Genomic DNA, 23,382 nt, shown 5'->3' with positions numbered 1-23,382 from the left:
TTCTCATTAGAAATTTTGGGTGCGCTCAGGCTTGAAGGGCTATTGTCTCTACATAATATCCTAGAGATTTTTAAAAATCTTCAGTTATTTTTATGTCCTGGTTAGTTCTGTTACCGTTGTAGATTCACAGGAAGTATTTCCCTGGTAATTAGAGAACTGCTCTACGTTTGGGTGAAGAGGACTGGATTCTGTTGCTGTCCAGTTTCATTTCCGCACTCGGATTCCCAGAATGCAGCACGGGCGGCTTCGGCTTCCTGTGCCGGTCTGGTTAAATGGTGGATCGGTTAGGGGACGTTGTATGACTTTGTGCCTCCAATTACCAGAACAACCGGTTAGCTCGTGTACTTGCATTTGACAGGTGCTCGTTTCAGTGAACCATGGAGGCTCTGATTCCTGTTATAAACAAACTTCAAGACGTTTTTAATACGGTCGGGGCCGATATTATCCAGTTACCGCAAATCGCAGTAGTTGGGACACAGGTAAAGCACAGCTTATGCACTTTTATTTAGCAGACGTTTTAGCCACACGTGAAACAGTAATTCTGCATATATCGATGTAACCTCATGTTTACTCCGTATTCACCTGCACTTTGCGTACTGTGTTGCTTCACAGCTTTGTTTAATTTAAAATAATGTCGATGAAACAGGCTGTACGATAGCCCGGGAAACCAATTGAATTGGGTCGCATTCTGGTTAAATGACTGCGGGTTTCTGTGCACGGAAAAGTGCCGTTTTTACGATGCACACATGTACTGGCTTACACACTGACTGACTTACACAGCATGTACTGGCTGTTTCGTTTATGGCGATGAAGCAGGATCGGGGTGCGGGAGATGCGAATGCGTGTACTGTCACACCCACAGAAAGGTTTTAGACTTTATTGACCTTCCTCATTTGTTAAAATGGGCACTGCTTAGAAAGAAATACTTCTTAAATTATTAATGTTAGGCTGTAAATTATTTAGTGATGGAATACAATTTTCACAAATATAAGTTATAGTTCATTGTATGTTGAATGGGGAGTAAACCCCGAAGACGTTAGGTTTAAGAATGTTTCCAAACCTTGTGCTTAAAGACACGTACAGTTGCCTCCATATGCAATTGCGTTTTTTGCCTTTATAATGTTATGAAGTCAGCATGTGTTCTTTTGCACGGCAGTGTTTACTGGCTTGTAAACTGGGACCAACTCTAGCAGAGCTTGTGTGTGTAAATAACCCTGAATGGGACGACTGACTGTCACAGGGCTGGCACATGTGAGCAAGTATGATAGGATGTTTAGAGATATCAGTCTCCAGGGAGGAAACACATGCAAAGCAAGGGCAGGATTCAAAGCTGCAACACCTGGAGGTGTGAGGTGACAGCTCTATCCACTCAGCCATCATGCCGCTCGGATTCTTATTTTGGTTACATGAATGGGCTTCCCGATGCAGAATTAGTGGGTGGAATGAAGGACAAAGCCAAGTCAATTCCTTTTTCAACTAAATAGTATGTCCTGGTATATTTTGTGCCTTGTTACGTACTTGTGTGTATCTGCCCATATGTGTGACTGTCACCATCATCTGTCCCCAGAGCAGTGGGAAAAGCTCGGTTCTGGAGAGCCTGATGGGCCGGGACCTGCTCCCACGAGGCACTGGCATCGTCACTCGCCGGCCTCTCATCCTGCAGCTCGTCCACGTGGACCCCGATGACCGCAGGAAGACGGACGAGAATGGTACAGTCCAGTCCGGTCTGGTCTGGTCCGATCTGGTCCGGTCTCTTTCTCCTTCTCTGTTTGTGGCCATTGAGAATTTGGTTGATGTCCCCGGTTCTCTGTGTGTCTTGGGTCCAAGCAATTAGAGCAGGTGGGACCAACCAGTCAGATGTCTTGATTCTGCCACCTCTAGTTGCTTGGACCCACCACCTCTACAATCCGATTGGTTATCTCTCTGAACCAATCACTTTTTGTTTTGTTCACAAACCATTTTTGTGTAAGTAAAACTCCCATGAGCACCTGCTAGCGCAGCACAGTGCAGTGCAGTGCAGTGCCGTGGCTGCCACTAACACTTTCTCTGTCGTCTCTCTTTGAACGCAGATGCCAGCTCGGGGAAAAATGGCCGCCTCTATCGAGGTCTCCTTTTCCTCTAGTTTCCTATGTGTTTATCTGTGCTGCGTTCATGCACCTTCATTATTCTGTTGTGTTCCCATCATGTCTTCAGTTTGTGCTGCTTTAGGGTTACTTTGCGCCTTTTGTACTGGCTTAGGTCAGTTTAATTGTTTAAGCTGTTTAACCTGTTAAATGAGCAGCTCTCAGGAGACTCTCCTCCACCCAGGCTCTGACGTACCAACCTGCCTCACGTTCACTAATTACCCTGCGCCATTATTCCAGCAGAAAGACCTTCTTTGTGTGGAGGACAGCTCTGGACGGCTCCCAGGCACAGGATTCTGCTTTTCACGACGCAGTAGAGCCCACTGGCTGCTTGATTGCTTTTCTTCAGCCAGACATCATGCTTTATCATTCGTTTGATTTCTTTTTTCTTTAGCACACGCCTTGCCTTTGAAGCATTCCTTTGCCATTAGTTGCACGGGGTACATATTTATCTGGCGGTAAAGTAAAGATCACAATGCCTTTATCCCGCTGCAGTGAGCTCAGTAAGGGCACCTGATCCCTGTGTCTGCTTATCTGGTCACGCTTACATCCGAGTGATGATGTCACCAGCCAGCAGAGTACTTGACCTGAGTATTTGTCCTGCAACATCTCAGGCTGCCGTTTTTTGACAGTAATTGGCACTTATGATATCTGTTTCTGCAGGCACAGAGGTTGAAGAGTGGGGCAAGTTTTTACACACCAAAAACAGGGTAGGTGCGTCGGGGGGGGGGAGCTCGCCTGTGCCGTGGAGGGAAGGCTTACCTGTGGTGTTGTGGGGGGGTGGCTCACTTGTGTCGCGGGGGGTGGTCACCTATACCGTGGTGGGGGAGCTCGCCTGTGCCGTGGAGGGAAGGCTTACCTGTGGTGTTGTGGGGGGGTGGCTCACTTGTGTCGCGGGGGGTGGTCACCTATACCGTAGTGGGGGAGCTCGCCTGTGCCGTGGAGGGAAGGCTTACCTGTGTTGTGGGGGGGTGGCTCACTTGTGTCGCGGGGGGTGGTCACCTATACCGTAGTGGGGGAGCTCGCCTGTGCATGCACCGTCTCTTTTCACACCGGTGCTGTTTCTGACTGTGCTGAGTTCCACTCTGCACTTTGCAGCCCCTGTGGCTGTCTGTGGTGAAGCTGCCCATCCGCTGCTGAGTCACACCACACGCCATCCTCGTGAGAGAAGAGTGCTCTCTGGGTGGGGCTGTTAGTGTCCCACATGCATGGTGTCAGTACTGCCTTTGCTGGTGATGACGCAGCACAGGGTTAGCATTAGTGCTAAACCAGTGGAAGAACTGACCTTGATTTTCATTAATTTCTGAGTGATGTCAGTCATAGGGCCAGGATGAATGCGACATGACTATAATTTTAGTATTTCTCAGAAAAGTGTTTACAGAAACTATAGCCATAATTATTGTGTAATTTTAAGAAAATATGGTGTTTTATTTGCCTTTCTTCAGTGACAGCTTTCATTTTTCCTCTTGGATGTCCCCCATCCTGTCTCATTTTACTGCCGCCCCCACCATGCCCCTCCCCTACCCCCCATGCCCATCCCCTGAATGTAATCTAGAGCAGTGCTTCTCATGCCAGTCCTCGGGGACCCCCCAGACAGTCCATGTTTTTGCTCCCTCCCAGGTCTCAGACAATTGGGGGAGAGCAAAAATGTGGACTATCTGGGGGTCCCCAAGGACTGGTGTGGGAAACACTGCATTAGAGCCGTCGTTGGTAGGATTTCTTGGCTTTGAGATCGGAAATATGTTCATGATGCGCTCAAAAAGTCATAAAGTCAGTTTAAAATTGGTTAGCTATATTCATTTGACTGTTTATAAGTCTAAAAATGCATTTTTGTATTTTATATATATATTTAGATCTTCACAGACTTTGATGAAATCAGACAAGAAATTGAAAGCGAAACTGACAGAGTATCGGGTGTTAACAAGGTAATGGAATTCATTGTCTGGTTGTGCTGTAAAACAAGCTTGATAGACATTTGTTGTAAGTTTAAATGACCTGGACCCTGTTCCATCTAACCCACATTTTAGCTAATAACTGGCTCTGTATCATTATTCTTCATTATAAGTAAAAATTGACCACTTCAGACATCTCTCTGCTGTTGTTCTTGCATACAGTGTTGTTTTATTGGTTCTGTAATTGATTTCTTGGTCAAGATTTTATTCTGTTTTGTTAGGGCATTAGTGATGAACCCATTCATCTGAAGATCTTCTCTCCTCATGTGGTAAACCTGACACTTGTGGATCTTCCAGGGATTACTAAGGTACCATTATTATTAACATTGATAATTAAATTAAATACTTTATAAGTTGCAAATTGAGTCATCAGAGTGGCTGCGGCCACCTTTGCTCTCTCAGGTGCCTGTTGGAGACCAACCCAAGGACATAGAGGTTCAGATCCGAGACTTGATCCTGAAACACATGAGCAACCCCAACTGCATCATCCTGGCCGTCACCGCTGCGAACACAGACATGGCCACCTCCGAAGCCCTCAAGCTGGCCCGGGAAGTGGATCCTGATGGTATGAGCCCTTCCCCTGCCTGACAGACTTGTAAAAACCAGTCACAGCGATGTGATCCTTTTACAGTGTAATCTGCATGCCTCTTCTCCCCAGTGAGTCAACGGGAATGGTTACAGTGCTGTTGTTTTCATAATGAAATTCACTGTTAGAGAAACCTGTTCTATAGTATTAGTGAAATCTTTTGTCATTCCCAATCTGTTTTGTCCCGTGGTCCAAACGGGCCTGATGTTCCTTTCCTGACGGTCCTGTCCTGCACCCATTTCAGTTTGAAATTTACTCGATGACTCGCACTCTCTTGGGTAACCAGCTGTTATGAAATCCTTCTTTCCCCATTGCTTGGAGAATCACTGGAATGCAGGGCAGCGAGAACAGATGTGTCATTTGTGCCTTGTGTCCTGTTGCCATGGGCAGGACGGAGAACACTGGCAGTTGTTACCAAACTGGACCTGATGGACGCTGGTACAGATGCCATGGATGTGCTCATGGGGAGGGTCATTCCCGTCAAACTGGGCCTCATCGGAGTGGTCAACAGGTACCTCAACTGTCATTTGAACTCTGAACTTTGACCTTTGCTTGTCTCCACTTCTGAATTGTTTTATTTTTTCCCACAAGATTCTTTGTACTGATTGAAAAATCACAGTAAAAAGTTGTGCTTAATCATATGTTACTGCAGTATCTCAAAGTGTTTTATTTATTTATTTAGGTGTTAGGTATTGGTGCTGCTGTGCCAGTGTAGGTTTTCAGTGCAGTGCCAGGCAGGCGCTGCTTTGCCAGTGCAGGTTTTCAGTGCAGTGCCAGGCAGGCGCTGCTTTGCCAGTGCAGGTTTTCAGTGCAGTGCCAGGCAGGCGCTGCTTTGCCAGTGCAGGTTGCCAGTGCAGGTTTGCAGTGCCAGGCAGGCGCTGCTTTGCCAGTGCAGGTTGCCAGTGCAGTGCCAGGCAGGCGCTGCTTTGCCAGTGCAGGTTGTCAGTGCAGTGCCAGGCAGGCGCTGCTTTGCCAGTGCAGGTTGTCAGTGCAGTGCCAGGCAGGCGCTGCTTTGCCAGTGCAGGTTGTCAGTGCAGTGCCAGGCAGGCGCTGCTTTGCCAGTGAAGGTTGTCAGTGCAGTGCCAGGCAGGCGCTGCTTTGTCAGTGCAGTGCCAGGCAGGCGCTGCTTTGTCAGTGCAGTGCCAGGCAGGCGCTGCTTTGTCAGTGCAGTGCCAGGCAGGCGCTGCTTTGCCAGTGACGGGTTGCTGTCCGTGGTGCTGCTTTTGCTCCAGGCAAACACTCTAACTTCCTCTTCCTGCTCTTCCTCTAACGCAGAGCCAGTGCGTTTTATACACATTCTCAGATCTATCTCTGCTTGACTTTCTCAAGGGCTCAGTGACAGTTTTATTCTCTTGGTATTTTATTACTGTGTTTATTATCAGTGTGCAGTACCCTGTATATACAGGACATATTTCCTAGTCACTGTTCAGGTTTTAAAGAACACGCTTACTTGTGATAATATTTTCATTTTGTTTGTATTGTACTCAATGCTCTTCCATGCAGGAGTCAGCTGGACATTAATACAAAGAAAACTGTGGCAGATGCCATCCGGGATGAATATGCATTCCTGCAGAAGAAGTACCCTTCTCTTGCCAGCAGAAATGGAACCAAATATCTGGCCAGAACGTTAAACAGGTGTGTTCAGATTTTTGGATCTTGGTCAATATAGCAGCACGACTGGACCCAGGCTCTGGTATTTTATAAGATCCTTCTGGAAGTAAGTAAATAAAACCCAGAACTAGAACAAGGTCTTCTGTGAATAAAGGGCTGAGTTAATCAGAGCAGGTAGCTGTTATATGTGGAGCACCAGCCTGCGTGTATTTAAGTACACTTCTTCTGCCCTACAAAGGGACCCTACAAAGGGGTCTTCTGAACATCCTCCTGTCCCACAGGCTTCTCATGCACCACATCCGGGACTGTCTGCCTGAACTGAAGACCCGAATCAACGTACTGGCTGCGCAGTACCAGTCCCTGCTGAGCAGCTACGGGGAGCCCGTGGATGACAGGAGCGCCACCTTGCTGCAGCTCATCACCAAGTTCGCTTCCGAGTACTGCAACACCATCGAGGGCACGGCCAAGTACATCGAAACGGCCGAGCTGTGAGTGTCTGGCAGAGAGATCGAGTAACGTTACTGGACTGGGAAGACAAGGAGATGAAGCTGAGAACACTGTGATTGGCCAGTAAAATGGGAGCACTGTGATTGGCCAGTAAAATGGGAGCACTGTGATTGGCCAGTAAAATGGGAGCACTGTGATTGACCAGTAAAATGGGAGCACTGTGATTGACCAGTAAAATGGGAGCACTGTGATTGGCCAGTAAATTGGGAGCACTGTGAACATACTAGATTATAATTATTTTTGTAGTAGTCGCCTTCCAGTCCCAATTATTTCTGGCCCACTGCGGTGTAGCAGGTCTCTCTGGTGTAGAAGTAAAGTTTCCGTTTTCTTTCTTTCTTTTATCTTGGCCATGTGTTTGCCTGGCTTGCTCCATATCGTGTCCTTGGTGACCCAATGACATTCGCTTTCTTTCAGGTGTGGTGGAGCTCGCATCTGTTACATCTTCCATGAGACGTTTGGCCGAACGCTGGAATCTGTGGACCCCCTGGGCGGACTGACCACCATTGACGTGCTGACAGCGATCAGGAACGCTACAGTGAGTTGCAGAGAACTACTCTAAAGCTTTACTTTTCCGCATGCGCTTGCGGGCTGCGGCCAGTCCTTCACATGGAAGCTTGTGCTCATACTGCATTTGGCCGTGGGTGCAGATGGTCGTGGTCAGTGGATGCATACAGCAGTGATACTCCACCAGACCAGCAGAGGGCAGATGAATTGCAACAAACACAAATACAAACAGTTTAGTGAAATGGGTAAACTTTCATGAACAGTTATTAGTCAAGGCATGGGTGCTATTACGGTGGTAAGGTAAACCACAGTATTTTAAAATCCTTATGACAAAATTAGCTGGGACACCAACCCCTCCACCTACCCAGTGAATTTTATGGCCAAGATTCCAAAATGCCGAATTAGTACTGCGCTTTAAAATATCGTATACCTCGGTATAATGCCTGGACAGTTTGCGGGTATGCGGCGATATACGGCGGTATGCGGAGGTATAGGGCGGTATGCGGAGGTATGCGGCGGTATGCGGAGGTATGCGGAGGTATGCGGATACCTGCAACCCTCCTCATAAAGCTTCTCACCATGGCCACAATAACAACAGCTATTCTTCCTCTACTCTTTCACCGTTGACCACTGATCTGTGAAAATCCACACTTGCGTATACGTGGTCGATGCGCATGGATGCACAAGTTTCTGCTAGAAATAAACATCTGTGCTCCACGCCTTCAGAACGCAGTTGCCTGCAGCCACCTCCTGATGACGAAATTTACGTCACATCTCCACGTTTGCACCCGAAAGCGAACGGTGAAGTATGAATTGGCCTTCATGTAACCAGTGGTGGTATTTACCCTTGGGGCCCCCAGGTGACTGGAAACAGTCACTGCATCGGTGGAGGGGGCCTGAAGGGACTTTTTGAGTGGAACCCTGGAAACAAGAAACCCGGCCCTGAATGCAGCCCCTTATCCTGTCCTGCTAAGAGAGAATGACGGCTCCACTGTGCCCCCCCCAGGGACCGCGGCCTGCCCTCTTTGTTCCAGAGGTGTCCTTTGAGCTGCTGGTGAAGAGGCAGGTAAAGCGTCTGGAGGAGCCCAGCCTGCGATGCGTGGAGCTGGTGCATGAGGAGATGCAGAGAATCATCCAGCACTGCAGCAACTACAACACACAGGTACGCAAGCGCACGCACACACACAAGCGCACACACACAAGCGCGCGCACACTCGCACGCACACACAAGCGCACGCACACACACAAGCGCACGCACACACACAAGCGCACGCACACACACAAGCGCACGCACACACACAAGCGCACACACACAAGCGCGCGCACACTCGCACGCACACTCGCACATACAAGCGCACATACAAGCGCACGCACACTCGCACATACAAGCGCGGACACACGTGCATCACTTTCTCAAATCATGTGACCAAGGGATGGGTAAATTCCTGTGTCGTTACCCATATAATGGGAAGCTTAAGCGCTCTGATGTGTCTTGGTCCTTTGCAGGAGCTGCTGAGGTTCCCCAAACTTCACGAGGCCATCGTAGAAGTGGTCACCTCCCTGCTGAGGAAACGACTCCCTATCACAAACGAGATGGTAGACTATCTCTGCACGACCCCCTCAACTCCCGATCGACACAGTGCTATGCTGTCCAATCCAGCGTCGTTTAACTCATAGCACTCTCAATGAAAAGTTCAGACCAACAGAAGAATTTAGCCTCAGTGTTCATTTTCCCATCTGTTGCTGCTTATGATTATTATTATTATTTTATATTATCATCCTGCAAGTGGTTGTACCTTTCTGAGGTCAGTGACGCCGACCTTTGGCCTGACTCTCTATTGTACCATCAGGTACACAACCTGGTGGCTATTGAGCTTGCATATGTCAACACCAAGCACCCTGACTTCGCTGATGCCTGCGTGCTCATGAACAGTAACATCGAGGTGAGTTGCGAGGGGACGCTGTGCTGGTTAGGCACAGAATACTGTCTGTACTATGAGAGACCCCGAATTCTCCCTGTGGGAAGTTGAATGGATTGAATGTAGGTGAATATTTATGTCATAAGCAGCCTGTTTTTCCAATCAAAAGAAGTTTGCTTTGAAATTCGTTTAATTTGTTTTGACGGTTAAAAAAGCATGATGACTATAGTCGCTGCCTTATCTGAGTATTAGAAAATGCTCTTTACCATGCAGAAAAATTAATAACAGTAATATTATTAAAAAGGCATCAGCTGGGAGCTGAGAGCCATTTTGTTTAACCTTGTGTACGGCCAGGTCCTCTCCGCAAATTCGCGCATCTCCATCTTTGCGCCATGCTCTCTTTGCTGCAGGAGCAGAGGCGTAACCGGATGAGGGACCTTCCCACCGCTGTCCCGCGTGATAAGGTATGCCTCGCTCCACTTATCTGCACCCCCTAATCCAAGTGATGGTAGCCAAAAAAATACCACCCAGACTTTTCACACACAACCTGCCTAAAGCCAGCTGCAGACTCCCTCCTGCTGATCTCCTAGGTTTCCTCTGCACCCTATGTAAGCCCCTCCCTCTTCCTCTACACCCTTTATAAGCCCCTCCCTCTTGCTGATCTCCTAGGCTTCCTCTATACCCTGTGTAAGCCCCTCCCTCTTCCTGACCACCTAGGCTTCCTTTGCACTCTGTGTAAGCCCCTCCCTCTTTATGCAGTCTTTCAAGGGTCCAGGTGTGCAGTCTATCTCTCCACCTGAGGTCGCTGCCCCTGTGGAGTTGGAGGGGGCTAAGGTGTCTGTGTCTGTGTGTGTTCGCATGCAGTGAGTGTGTGTTTGTATGCAGTGCTTGTGTGCCTGAGTGCTCTTGCTGTGGTGAACCCCACCTAAACAGTACTCGCCCATTCTTTGCATAGACCTTCTCATGTTCTGTATCAGTTTGCTCTAGTTACTGATTGGGCTGCTGTGAGCCGTATTTGGTGGGAGCTGCTCAGCTGACAGGCTTGTTGTTCACCTCCCCAGGCACCTGGGGGTGGCTCTCAGGGGGACGCTGAGGCGAGCAGTGGAGCATGGAGGGGCATGTTGAAGAAAGGGGAGGAAGGGCAATCTGAGGATAAGACTAAGCTGCAGAGCAGCCTCCCTGCCAGTCCGCAGAAGGGCCATGCAGTGAACCTGCTGGATGTGGTAGGTCGCTTCCTGCAAGTCCCCAGAAGGGCTATGCAGTGAATGTGCTGGATGTGGTAGGTCGCTTCCTGCAAGTCCCCAGAAGGGCTATGCAGTGAATGTGGTAGGTCGCTTCCTGCAAGTCCCCAGAAGGGCCATGCAGTGAATGTGGTAGGTCGCTTCCTGCAAGTCCCCAGAAGGGCCATGCAGTGAACCTGCTGGATGCGGTAGGTCGTTTCCTGCAAGTCCCCAGAAGGGCTATGCAGTGAATGTGCTGGATGTGGTAGGTCGCTGCGGTTGGGTCGATTGTCCCGAAGGGACTTTACTTCTTACTAAATCTACCAATTGAAGCGTCAAGGAACCTCATCACGTGACCTTACCTAAACTCACTGCATTTGAGCTGGGTCAACCTCTGATTGATGCACATTGTTCCTTTTGCTCAGCCCGTCCCTGTTGCCAGGAAACTGTCTGCCCGTGAGCAACGCGATTGTGAGGTCATCGAGAGGCTCATCAAGTCCTACTTCCTTATTGTGCGGAAGAACATTCAGGACAGGTACCACCAAGCCTGTAACTTGCACAAGACTGATATTGCTTAGCATGAGCCATTTTTGATTGTGCCTTCCTGGTGATCAGCGTGCCCAAGGCGGTGATGCATTTCCTGGTGAACAATGTGAAGGACAACCTCCAGAGTGAGCTGGTGGGGCAACTCTACAAGTCCGGGCTGCTGGATGACCTGCTGACGGAGTCGGAAGACATGGCCCAGCGCCGCAGTGAAGCGGCAGACATGCTGAAGGTGAGAAGCCTGCCCAGGGGCAGGATCACTATCATCAAATGACGGACAGAAAGACGCTTAATGAACCGTTTGCTGTTTTTTTTTTTTTTTTTATCCCACTAGATGGCGCTCTTGGTTTGCGTTGGGGTATGCTTTGAGCCCTGTTCTGAGCAGAGTGCACCATCTAGTGGGATTAAAAAATACAGCACATTATTCATGAAGCATAATTTTGTCCATCACTAATGTCAAGCATTGTATGACCTTTGCTTTTCACCCCTTCCAGGCTCTACAGAAAGCCAGCCAGGTCATTGCAGAGATCCGGGAGACTCACCTGTGGTGAGGGTCTCTGGTGCGGTTGACCTCCACACAACCGACTTGAAAAAGCACTGCTGTGGATTGATGTGTGTCTCACTGCGTCTTTCACCGTGTGGAGTCTGCAAGCCAGGATGTTATGCAGTATCATTCTTTGCCAGTGTGACACACTTTCACTGGTATCTTTTGCAAATAAAAAAGAAAAACACGGAATTCTAAGCAGTGTGGCTCAGCACTGCACTACGCCGGCAGTGTCAGTCTCCATCCATCATGTGTCTAGCTCTCTCTGTTCATCATAGACTCTGAAAATGAATGCAACACTTTAAGTATTTGTCCTGTGCGATGTCTGAAATTGGCTGAACATCTGTACGTGGCTGTAAGACTTTGAGCATGGATGGAGTCTCCTCGAATCGGGATCCAGTGACTGGAAGTGCAGGCGGCTCCAGGTGGATCACATTACTAGTGACATGGACTGGAGCAATTGGGTGGTCGTGCACAGGGTTGTTCACTGTGAGTGTTTATATGTTACGTACAGGCTGGGTAGAGTAAGCATGATCTGCATTGTTAAATTAAGGTGTAATAAAATGACAGAGTTTTACCAAGCTGTCCCTGAGCACCTGTGCTGTTCTCTTGCTGTGTCTTAATCATCAACCTGGAATAAACAGAAATATCTGGAATTTGTTTCGCTGATAATTGACCCTCTACTTTCTAAGTGGTAAACATTATAAATATGTGGGCACATTGCAGGTGCGTTTTACTAAATGTGCTAAGCTGTTGGGATGTAACTGATAAAATGATGAAAAGGGAAGTGCATCTTTAAAATGCGTGCCCATGTGGGTGGTCTCGTCTGGAGCTGCGCAGGCTAGTCGGGGGGCCTGCCACTAATCCGCATTCCTCTCTCCCTTTGTCCTCCGCTGCCTAATACATGTTTGTACCAGTAGTAGGATCTCTTGCTCTTGATCTGTTATGACTTTGAAGCGTAAGTCTAGTCTGACGGCACCCAAAGCTGTGATCCTTTTCAAAAGGAAAAACTCGCTATTTCAGATTCTTACTTTTTCATAATTCGCTGCTGTTTCGTAGCTTAATGCTATTACAGATGCAGAGACCCCTTACTGTACTTGTTCCAAAAGGACACCAAGCATGCCCCAAAGCAAACCAAGGGCACCACCTAGTGGGCTTAAAAAATACTGCATCTAGTTCATGAGGTGTCGTTTTGTCCATCACTAGTTATGAGCTAAAAACTGACTGAAGGTGAGTTTTGAGTTTAAGGGATATTTTAAAAAATCTAGCCCTCATAAAAGAGGTGGTGGTACGTGTTTCCCTGTTATTCGTTAGGGCCTTATTTTAAGATTTGAAGAATTTATGGGTACTAACTTGGGTAGTACAAACAGCCAGTGCAGTGATTGCTTTATTTGTACATATTATACATCCAAATGAACTTGAATGCTCCCAGTGCAGCAAGAAATAGCTGGAAAACAGCCACACTGTCTTTGTCTGCTTCCCTCCGGAGCCTCCTGCTGCCACCTGCCATTCTCCCTTTACCTCAGCCGGCCTCCCATCTTGCCCTTGCCACGGCCTTTGGCGCTGAAAAAGAGAGCACAGGCTATGAAAATGCAAGCATTACGTTTGGCCACTAGATGGCAGCAGATTACAGCATTGCATCATTTAAGGTAGAGACAGGAACTTTCTCAGTCCATATTTTATATAACTTGTATTTTCTTCTGTTAAAAAACACTTTGAATGAACTTTTAAAATTAAGAATTTTTACCACTTACATCCTCTGAGACACACCTGAATGCAGGAGCAGAGGTGGAGATTTCAGGTTCAGAGAGTACAAATCCAGACCAGGATTTTGTTACAACCAATCAGTTGAGTATAAAGAGTCGCTCAGCTTTTGAGAGTACCCAACTTTTTGGTTGAAACAAAATCCTGGTCTGGATTTGTACTCTCTGTACCTGAAATCTCCACCTCTGTGCAGGAGTAGACTGAAAGACTGACTTCAAAATGACTCATCAGGCATGCATTGTGAAAAGACAACAAACTAGATGAAAACAGGTGTTTATGATCAAACTGATGAGGACAGAGCATGCGGGGCCCGGAATTTTACCAGGATGATCATTATCCCAGCAGCTGATTGACCTACAATTTTCTTTCAATTTGCGCTTCATGGATATGAGGTCATCGCAGTGCGTGCTTCAGCCAAAATTCATCCGTCTATAACTTCTGCTGCACACGTTTCCTTCGTGCAGCCTTTTTGGGGTGAGTATGGCTTCATAACCTCTGAAGACACTGTAGCTTCTGGCAGAAGCTTTCGGTTATAAGGCTTCCATAGATATCTAGGGAGCTTCCATGTTGAAGTTCTTTTTTGATTAAGTGGCACTATGACATTGTCATTTTGTTTTGTACACTTGCAGTTAAGGTCAGACACTGGGAGGCGAGAGTCAGGATCATCCCAGGTGGCGCAGTTGGGGAAGGTGGTGAAATTTTCTTGATGGGGGGGCATTTAGTGAAACTGGTCAGGTGGAGATGTTTGGTACTGCACCCCTGTTCAGCTTCCCTTTGACTCGGTCTTGCTCAATGGTGCGAGCCAATCACATGGCCCAGCTTGAGACGGAGCGAGGTCATGTGACTGCAGGGCACTGTGGAGCATTGGTGCACTCTGCATGCATGCAGGGGGTCAGCACAGCAAAAGGAAGGGGAGCATCTTTTTGGATGGTAATACTGACCAATGGCCAATTGGAACTACTTAAAATTTTAAGCAAATGATTTTTAAAAAGCTGTTCAAAATGCCACATTTTCTCTTACTTTTCTTTATGCCTGTTATGCAGCACCATTTCCAAAGAGGTCAGGAAGCAGTGTAAAATGTAAATAAAAACAGGATTTACAAATCATATAAATCCATATTGAATTGAAAATAGAACAAAGACAACAGTAAATGCTAGTCTTTCGAAGGTGAAATTTTGTCCTATTCTTGCCTGATATAGGATTTCAACTGCTCAACATTTTGGGGTCTCCTATTTTTCATTTAATGATGCACCACATGTTTTCAGTGGGTGACAGGTCTGGACTGCAGGCAGACCACTATAGCACCCGGACTCCTACTACGGAGCCATGCTGTTGTCACGCATGCAGAATGCAGTTTGGCACTGGCTGAAATATCCAAGGCCGTCTCTGACAAAGACATCTGTATGGCAGCATGTGTTGCTCCAAAATCTCTATTCAGCATCAATGGTGCCGTCCCAAAACTGCAAGTTGCCCAAGCCATGGGTACTAATAAACTCCCCACAACAACTTGGATGCTGACTTTGGACCATCCAGCTTGTTATCAGCGGAAGGTCCCTCCTCTTTAGCCCGGTGGACGCAATGTGTACTATTTCCAAAAAGAATTAGAGATTTTTCTCTGTTAGACAGCAGGCCAATTTTCCATTTTTCCCGAGTCCATCTTAAACGAGATTGAGCGCAGAGGAGTCCACTGCTTCTCTGGAGCATGGTTTCTTCATCCTGCATTTGTGGAAGCCAGATCACGGCTGTCCAGTGCTGCTTTTCAGATTTTACAGAGATTTCTCTGGATTCTCAGAATCTGAAAAATATTATGTACCGTAGATGATGAAATTCCCCAATTCTTTACAATATTACATTGAGGAACATTATTCTTAAATTGTTGTGCTATTTGCCCACACAATCTTTCACAGAGTGGTGAACCTCTCCCCATCTTCACTGCATAGAGTGGTGAACCTCTCCCCATCTTCACTGCATAGAGTGGTGAACCTCTCCCCATCTTCACTGCATAGAGTGGTGAACCTCTCCCCATCTTCACTGCCCAGAAACTCTGCCTCTCTGGGAGGCTCTTTTTATACCCAGTCATCTTACTGACCTGATGCCAATTAACCTAATTAATTGTGAGATATTCAAGCAGGTGTTTTGTTTTAGCATCACACAACCTTTCCAGTCTTTTGTTGCCTCTGTCCCAACAGTTTTGAAATGCGTTGCTGACATCGAATTCAAACTGAGCATATATTTGACATTAAACAATAACATTTCTCAGTTTCAGCATTTGATATATTGTCTTTGTGTATATGGGTTTTATGTATATAAAATATGGGTTTATATGATTTGCAATTCATTGCATTCTGTATTTATTTACATTTTGCACAGCATCCCAACTCTTTTGGAAACGGGGTTGAGGATCATTTGAAAAACAGGACACTTTTGCCTCAAGTCATGTGAAGGCCTTTCCAAGAAGGCCGAACTCACCGCACTCTGGCCAAGAGCGTCCCACAGACACCCCCGCATCTTAAATTTGGGGCAGACAATGGCCAGTGTGTGTCTCCATGGACTTACCTCTGGTGATCCTGAACGCGAGCCAGGAGCTGAGTGATCTGTGGAGGACACACACGGAAGCTTAGCTAAGCTCAGGAATGCACTGGGGACTCAGGGGCCCTGCGAAGTCCTCCCAGCTGTCTGCGGGGCCACGGCCCCCCTGCTGGCCAAAAGCATCACCTGTATTCGACAGCGGCCACCCCACGGGGGCCATCGCCCCCCGTCCGGATCCAGGGGCTGGATTTGACTGACTGTAGACTACCGTGCAGGGGTGGGGGGTGGGGAGTGGGGGGTGAGTTTTGGGGGATTACGCCTTCACACCAGTTACTTACAACTTCTGCTGTTCATTGATTCGGTTCTGGAGCACACACATCTGGAAGCAAGTTAACAGGTTTAGGTCCGTGAGCTGGGAAGGCCCCTCTGCTCAGGTGTGCTGTGGGACGTGTCGCGCACGGTTACAGTGCCCTCTGCTGCTTACATCAGCTACCAGTGACCTGACTCCTATTCCTGACTGTCCCATGACTGTCCCATGAGATTCAGGCCATATGAAGGCTTCTGAAACTGCAGTTTTACCCCTGTTAATAGTTAACGTTTAAGCAATGTTGTGTAAATGTACAGATAAATAATTGGGTGGAAATGCATTCTTAGGAGAGTAATTCTCTTGTGGTGTGATATTTAAAGTTGATTACTAAACAGAATATGCCTTACACACCAAACAGTGCCAGGACCCATCACTGGTGCGTGTCCTGGAAGGTAAATATACAAAGGAAGAGAGCAAGAGGCAGGTAATGACTCCAGTAACGGGTTCCCGTTACGATCACGGGTTACACTCCGAGGTTTCGATGGTTCGTTTTCCTTCCACTCACTGTTCATTCATAGTTATGAACAAGTTGGTCATTTTACTGCAGCAGATGGTAATACATACCGGCAAACTTTCATTTTTATGGCACTGTGATATAAATTATGGATTTTAGATTAATCACACAAGTATAATACTTGACATTTAACAGAATCTCTAAATGTGGGTATTATATTCAATCATAAAAGCCCCAATGATTCATAGGATGCTGTTAAAACCACAAAAAACTGCACATCTGGAATTGATTGATTTAAGGATTTTTTTTCTTTCATTATAATGCTGTTTTGAGTCCAGTCAGACTTAGGTGACCTGTGAGATGTATAAATAATGAAGTACTTTGGTGGATCCATAAGACGCCGCACTTCTTTGCAGTACTTACATCATATTTCTGCCTCTTCAGTTTCTCTGTGAGGTCAAACTTCTCCGCTTCCAGCTGCATCATCCATTGCCAGAGCTCAGTGGCCTTTTCTCTGTGATGCGAGAGTCAGTCAGTGGACAGAATGTGTCCCTGCACGTGTTACCAGAGTAACCCTGGTTATCAGACCACCACTGGCTCTTTAGTTAAACAAATGGGAGACCAGATATTTTACCAAGAGGTCTCAGGTCTGATTCATTCCTTAAGAAGTCCACACGCTTTCAGATTCCTCTTCTCTGTAAAGCACGTCCAGTGCATTAGCAGCCACACCATATATCTGTCTTATCACACTGCTGTCTGTCATGTATCGCACTGCTGTATGTCCTATTGTCCCCCATGCATCTGTCTTATCTCACTGCTGTCTGTCCTGTATCGCACTGCTGTATGTCCTATTGTCCCCCATGCATCTGTCTTATCACACTGCAGTCTGTCCTGTATCGCACTGCTGTCTGTCCTATTGTCCCCCATGCATCTGTCTTATCACACTGCAGTCTGTCCTGTATCGCACTGCTGTATGTCCTATTGTCCCCCATATATCTGTCTTATCACACTGCAGTCTGTCCTGTATCGCACTGCTGTCTGTCCTATTGTCCCCCATGCATCTGTCTTATCACACTGCTGTTTGTTCTGTATCGCACTGCTGTATGTCCTATTGTCCCCCATATATCTGTCTTATCTCACTGCTGTCTGTCCTGTATTGCACTGCTGTCTGTCCTATTGTCCCCCATACATCTGTCTTATCTCACTGCTGTCTGTCCTGTATCGCACTGCTGTCTGTCCTATTGTCCCCATGCATCTGTCTTATCACACTGCTGTTTGTCCTGTATCGCACTGCTGTATGTCCTATTGTCCCCCATATATCTGTCTTATCTCACTGCTGTCTGTCCTGTATCGCACTGCTGTATGTCCTATTGTCCCCCATGCATCTGTCTTATCACACTGCAGTCTGTCCTGTATCGCACTGCTGTCTGTCCTATTGTCCCCCATATATCTGTCTTATCACGCTGCAGTCTGTCCTGTATCGCACTGCTGTCTGTCCTATTGTCCCCCATGCATCTGTCTTATCACACTGCTGTCTGTCCTGTATCGCACTGCTGTCTGTCCTATTGTCCCCCATATATCTGTCTTATCACACTGCTGTCTGTCCTGTATCGCACTGCTGTCTGTCCTATTGTCCCTCATATATCTGTCTTATCACACTGCGGTCTGTCCTATATCGCACTGCTGTCTGTCCTATTGTCCCCCATATATCTGTCTTATCTCACTGCTGTTTATCCTATATTGCACTGGTGTCTGTATCATTGTCCCCTATGCACCTGTCCCCTATCCTGCTGTCTTGGGATAAGAATTTCACTTCTACTCTGATCACATGCAGCTTACTTTAGTTTGTCCTCATTCAGGTGGTCGATGCTCAGGGCCTTCCGTCTCTCAGCCAGAATCTTCTTTTTCTTCTCTCTCTCAGTTTGTTTTTTGGCTCCTTTGCGACCCTCACCCTGGAAGTCAGCAGTGGATCATCTTAGGGTGGCATGATTTGGTTGAATGCCCCTTTTAATAGGAGCTGGAATGCTCTCTTTGTTCATTTTATTGTATTTTTAATTAGTCTTTACTTACAGTCAGATGACAGCTGATTTTGGCGGCTGTGTTCATTCACAGCTGTTTACATACACACAACAGCAACTCAGCCATTGGCAGCTACCTAATATCAGCTGTATACGTACATACACAGGCTCCTCTGCCAATGACAGCCACCTAATATCAGCTGTATACGTACATACACAGGCTCCTCAGCCAATGACAGCCACCTAATATCAGCTGTATACATACATACACAGGCTCCTCAGCCAATGACAGCCACCTAATATCAGCTGTATGCGTACATACACAGGCTCCTCAGCCAATGACAGCTCCCTTAATGTCAGTGCAAAGCTCACCTTCTGCTGGATGCTTCCATACTGATGAGTCATGTTGGTCAGGACCTTCTTCTTCTTGGCATCCTCATCTTGCTTCTTGCGCTGTTCTTCTTGTTCCTTCCTTTCCTTCTCCTCCTGCAGGAGAGAAGTCCATTCAGAAGTCAATGTCCTGAAGGAACTCTTGAAGGTAATTTTCTCTTGATGTGTGCTTTATGATTATATGATATCTGCTACTGCTATATACTGTACGGTGCATTTAGTATTCGGTACTTTTTTGGTGTGTTCAACACGTGTTGTGTGCAGTTTCTGTCCCATTGTGTATTGCGTGTGACACGGGTTGCCCGGAATAAGGAGAGAAGGGGTCCCTCACCGCAAGCCTGGCCTGCCTCTCCTTCTCCCTCTCCGCACGGATCCTCTGCTGCTCTGCTCGCTCAGCTCGCCGCTTTTCCTGCAGACACGAAAGAACAGCACATTTCTGGCACACACTAAACGCCAGCCAGCCTGACCTGTGGACTTGAACCTACCGGGGAACCACCTTTCACCCGTTGACCTGTTTTGTAACCATAGACGATCACATGTCCTTTTCCTCTCAGATTGCTAATACAGTAAATGTAAATGTTCACTTACATTTAGTACAGACTACCGTAAACACAACAAGTTATCCGGCTAAGCAAGAAATCCTGCTTTGGCCCCTAGTTATTTTGCTTTATTTCCTGGGTTCTGATTGACAGAGATATAGACCAATAAAGAGCTGAGACCCTAACCCTAACCCTAACCCTAACCCTAACCCTCATTTCTGGTTCTGGGTAAACGGCACCATGTTTGTAGTCCCCAAGTGGCTTCACTGAGGGCAAAATGTCAGCATGAGCCAGTGGCGGACTAGGACTCCTCCGACAAAAATGCTTATACCTCGCAAATGGAATATCAATGAAAGAAAATTTATTCAAGAGACATGATCCAACGATTCCCAATTGAGTAAGTCCTAAATACCCCCAGGTAACCATTCCAGCCCTGCGAAACTTAATTACTAAACAGGTTAGAATTTCAGCTCTTTGGGTATGTTTTAAGGGTTTCAGAGCGTAAAATCAAACCCAAGCTGAATTCATATAATAAAAGCTAGTGGAAGGCTAATTAGTAGTTAGCGGATACCGTAGCTTCCGCAAAATATTTTAGTGGATTAGCAGTTATCAAAGATAACTTTTCGGTTAGTTGTGCCCACCACTGCTCAGTGAGCTAGACCTCTGTGCCCGCCACCAGAATGTTGCTGGTTTGAATCCCAAAGCCAGCAGAGTGATTTCGCCATTGGGTTGTTGAGCAACTGCTTGGCCCTGCTTTCCTGGATAAATGTGCCTGTCACATGTCACACCCATCCATCCATCCATCCATCCATCATCTATCTATCTATCTATCTATCTATCTATCTATCTATCTATCTATCTATCTATCTATCTATCTATCTATCTATCTATCTATCTATCTATTCCCCCTCAGAGGGTTGAGGACTTACAATGCGGTTGACCAGGGCGATGAGCTCCTCCTCCTCCTTCTTCCTCTGGATAAAATGGGCCTCAATCAGGGATTGCAGCTCCTGCAGGTCTTTCTCCTGACGTTTCCTGTGAATGTCCTGCCCGCCCCGTCAGGTCGCAAAGAGGATCATCAGGATCATCAAATACATGCATATAAATGTTTATTTGGACATAAAATACCACAAAATACGTGACTTGAAATTCCACTCACATCAAAGTCCACTTTCTCACCCTCTGGTATCTTCGGTGGTGCAATATTTGGCATAAACATCCTGTTAAAAGAGAAATGCAGGATGTGAAACAGCTTTTACAAACCGTTGTATTAAATTCTACAGTGAGCATTATGTCAGGACAGTGCAAAACGGACTGCTTCATATTGATTCTGCACCATGCAGAACTCTGCCATGCATGTCTGATTTGGTAACCAGTATGACATCAAAGAATACAAACTACTCACTTTGGCTTGGGCTTGGAGTCGTCTGTTAAGTAACACAGGAGAGAGAATGTGAGTCATTTTGTATTGCCTCAGCACTGGCGATACTGGCTAATGATGACAGGGCTGCCAACTTTGGCCAGCTGGCTGGAGTGAGATTTTTGATTCGAGACAAGTCTGCACACACATTCACATGTACATGCAGTGTGTAAGGTTGGCAAACTACCCAAATATTTTGATGTAGGTAATTTTGCGTGATTTGTTGGGTGAGAGTTAGGGTCTGATAGCATAAGTGTCACGCCGGATGTGTGAGAGTCTGCAAGCGTGAGTGTCACGCCGGATGTGTGAGAGTCTGCAAGCGTGAGTGTCACGCCGGATGTGTGAGAGTCTGCAAGCGTGAGTGTCACGCCGGATGTGTGAGAGTCTGCAAGCGTGAGTGTCACGCCGGATGTGTGAGAGTCTGCAAGCGTGAGTGTCACACCAGATGTGTGAGAGTCTGATAGCGTGAGTTTCACGCTGGATGTGTGAGAGTCTGATAGCGTGAGTTTCACGCTGGATGTGTGAGAGTCTGAAAGCGCCGGATGCATGAGAGTCTGATAGCGTGAGTGTCACACCAGACGTGTGAGAGTCTGAAAGCGTAATTGTCACACCAGATGTGTGAGTCTGAATGCGTGAGTGTCACACCAGATGTGTGAGAGTCTGAAAGCATGAGTGTCACACCAGATGCGTGAGAGTCTGATAGCGTGTCACACCAGATGTGTGAGAGTCTGATTATGTGAGTGTCACACCAGATGTGTGAGAGTCTGATAGCGTGAGTGTCACACCAGATGTGAGTCTGATAGCGTGAGTGTCACACCAGATGTGTGAGTCTGATTATGTGAGTGTCACACCAGATGTGTGAGAGTCTGATAGCGTGAGTGTCACACCAGATGTGTGAGTCTGATAGCGTGAGTGTCACACCAGATGTGTGAGAGTCTGATTATGTGAGTGTCACACCAGATGTGTGAGAGTCTGATTATGTGAGTGTCACACCAGACGTGAGAGAGTCTGAAAGTGTGAGTGTCACACCAGATGTGTGAGTCTGATAGCGTGAGTGTCACACCAGATGTGTGAGTCTGATAGCGTGAGTGTCACACCAGATGTGTGAGATTCTGATAGCGTGTCACACCAGATGTGTGAGTCTGATAGCGTGAGTGTCACACCAGATGTGTGAGAGTCTGATTATGTGAGTGTCACCCCAGATGTGTGAGTCTGATAGCGTGAGTGTCACACCAGATGTGTGAGATTCTGATAGCGTGAGTGTCACACCAGATGTGTGAGTCTGATAGCGTGAGTGTCACACCAGATGTGTGAGTCTGATAGCGTGTGTCACACCAGATGTGTGAGATTCTGATAGCGTGTCACACCAGATGTGTGAGTCTGATAGCGTGAGTGTCACACCAGATGTGTGATTCTGATAGCGTGAGTGTCACACCAGATGTGTGAGATTCTGATGGCGTGAGTGCCACACCAGATGTGTGTCTGATAGCGTGAGTGTCACACCAGATGTGTGAGAGTCTGATAGCGTGAGTGTCACACCAGATGTGTGAGAGTTGGCAACCCTATGAATAGCATCTAGCTCATTTTTGAACCACAAAGTTTACCTTCTGTAGGTGGTGGAAACGGTGATAAAAGGAGAAGCAGAAAAAATGTCAGAGGTGTTTAAGACCATAATCACGATGAACATTAACAGAATAAGTCAGTCGAGTACGTTAAGTCAGTTGGGTGCTGGAGACAGTGATGGTTGTGCTTGAGGACATCTGTAATCACCTGTAGCTTCCTCTTCAGCTGGGGCTATGTGTTAAGCGGGGAGGTATTAATAGTTCTGAAATTAAGGGCAAATCCATGAGCTCATAGATGCTAATAAAAGGGATTTAAAAGGTCACATACCTTCCTCTGTGGAAAAGAAAAAAAAACAGGAATTTTGGTGAGTAAAGAGCGTAGGAGAGTCCAGTGAGCTCATGGCTCAACATTGCTGAGTTAAATGTAGGCATCTGTGTTCCATGCTTAAAAGGACATGCCTCAGTTAAAAACAGAACTACATTTCCCAGCAGCCTTGAGGATACACAAAGCTTATAATACACTCACAGGCACAGATTCTTTTTGACAATAACAGACTAACTGGGCTGTTTAGTCACTGGGTTTACATAAAATGACTGATTATATCATTTTATGGGTGAGAAAAAGGGAAAGGGCGTAAAGGAATGGTAGTAATGTGGAGAAAACTTCAGCTTATCATACCAAACAGTTTTACAGGGAGCTAATGTGCGGAAGATGCAGAATAAAATGTAACTGCTCTCTTAGGCATGCATATTTATATTCAGGCATAAATATACACTAACTGTTCTTAATAATGTAGTGCATTTCCTGCTAGATAGTTAATCACGCAGTT

The 23,382-nt window shown here is 46.8% G+C and overlaps 2 protein-coding genes across 5 annotated transcripts; one reads left to right on the top strand and one right to left on the bottom strand.

Annotated features, from left to right (window-relative positions):
* The first annotated feature begins 243 nt into the window (after positions 1-243).
* LOC125740000 (dynamin-1-like protein) lies at positions 244-12,165 on the top strand. 4 transcript variants are annotated; one of them, XM_049010639.1, is made up of 20 exons: positions 244-479; positions 1,568-1,709; positions 2,070-2,105; positions 2,787-2,833; positions 3,977-4,048; positions 4,297-4,383; positions 4,478-4,640; positions 5,052-5,172; positions 6,165-6,296; positions 6,554-6,760; positions 7,194-7,314; positions 8,290-8,445; positions 8,790-8,879; positions 9,134-9,226; positions 9,613-9,666; positions 9,962-10,042; positions 10,243-10,425; positions 10,848-10,957; positions 11,038-11,197; positions 11,460-12,165. In XM_049010639.1, the coding sequence occupies exons 1-20, from the start codon at positions 378-380 to the stop codon at positions 11,514-11,516; spliced, it is 2,214 nt and encodes a 737-aa protein (XP_048866596.1). In that variant the 5' UTR covers positions 244-377; the 3' UTR covers positions 11,517-12,165. The 4 variants fall into 4 exon arrangements, with proteins under 4 accessions (XP_048866596.1, XP_048866606.1, XP_048866578.1 ...); XM_049010649.1 differs by lacking the exon at positions 2,070-2,105 and having other exon boundaries at positions 9,962-10,036; positions 10,264-10,425; XM_049010621.1 differs by lacking the exon at positions 9,962-10,042 and having other exon boundaries at positions 10,264-10,425.
* A 715-nt stretch (positions 12,166-12,880) lies between these two features.
* On the bottom strand, positions 12,881-22,792 carry tnnt2e (troponin T2e, cardiac). Its single transcript, XM_049016821.1, has 10 exons — positions 22,761-22,792; positions 20,976-20,997; positions 20,730-20,790; positions 20,500-20,616; positions 19,363-19,440; positions 19,014-19,127; positions 18,463-18,575; positions 17,047-17,137; positions 15,830-15,867; positions 12,881-13,072 (listed from the first exon to the last, which is right to left on the bottom strand). Exons 3-10 carry the CDS (start codon positions 20,787-20,789, stop codon positions 13,027-13,029), a joined length of 657 nt encoding a protein of 218 aa, XP_048872778.1. The 5' UTR covers position 20,790; positions 20,976-20,997; positions 22,761-22,792; the 3' UTR covers positions 12,881-13,026.
* Between the last annotated feature and the right edge of the window lie 590 nt (positions 22,793-23,382).

The sequence above is a fragment of the Brienomyrus brachyistius genome, chromosome 1 (genome assembly GCF_023856365.1).
Source record: "Brienomyrus brachyistius isolate T26 chromosome 1, BBRACH_0.4, whole genome shotgun sequence".
NCBI classification, from domain to species: Eukaryota; Metazoa; Chordata; class Actinopteri; order Osteoglossiformes; family Mormyridae; genus Brienomyrus; species Brienomyrus brachyistius.
The sequence above is the reverse complement of the archived record's forward strand: the minus strand, read 5'-3'. Positions and strand labels throughout refer to the sequence as shown.

Excerpts from the sequence above, each read along its gene's own strand:
- tnnt2e (XM_049016821.1), bottom strand. The coding sequence starts at position 20,789 with ATGTTTATGCCAAATATTGCACCACCGAAGATACCAGAGGGTGAGAAA. Across the intron at positions 19,441-20,499 it reads TCGCCCTGGTCAACCGCATT|GAAAAGCGGCGAGCTGAGCG; the intron begins GTAAGTCCTCAA and ends TCGTGTCTGCAG. Across the intron at positions 19,128-19,362 it reads AGAGGCAGGCCAGGCTTGCG|GAGGAGAAGGAAAGGAAGGA; the intron begins GTGAGGGACCCC and ends TCTCTCCTGCAG.
- LOC125740000 (XM_049010639.1), top strand. The coding sequence starts at position 378 with ATGGAGGCTCTGATTCCTGTTATAAACAAACTTCAAGACGTTTTTAAT. Across the intron at positions 480-1,567 it reads TCGCAGTAGTTGGGACACAG|AGCAGTGGGAAAAGCTCGGT; the intron begins GTAAAGCACAGC and ends ATCTGTCCCCAG. Across the intron at positions 10,043-10,242 it reads TGGAGGGGGCTAAGGTGTCT|GCTTGTTGTTCACCTCCCCA; the intron begins GTGTCTGTGTGT and ends CTCAGCTGACAG.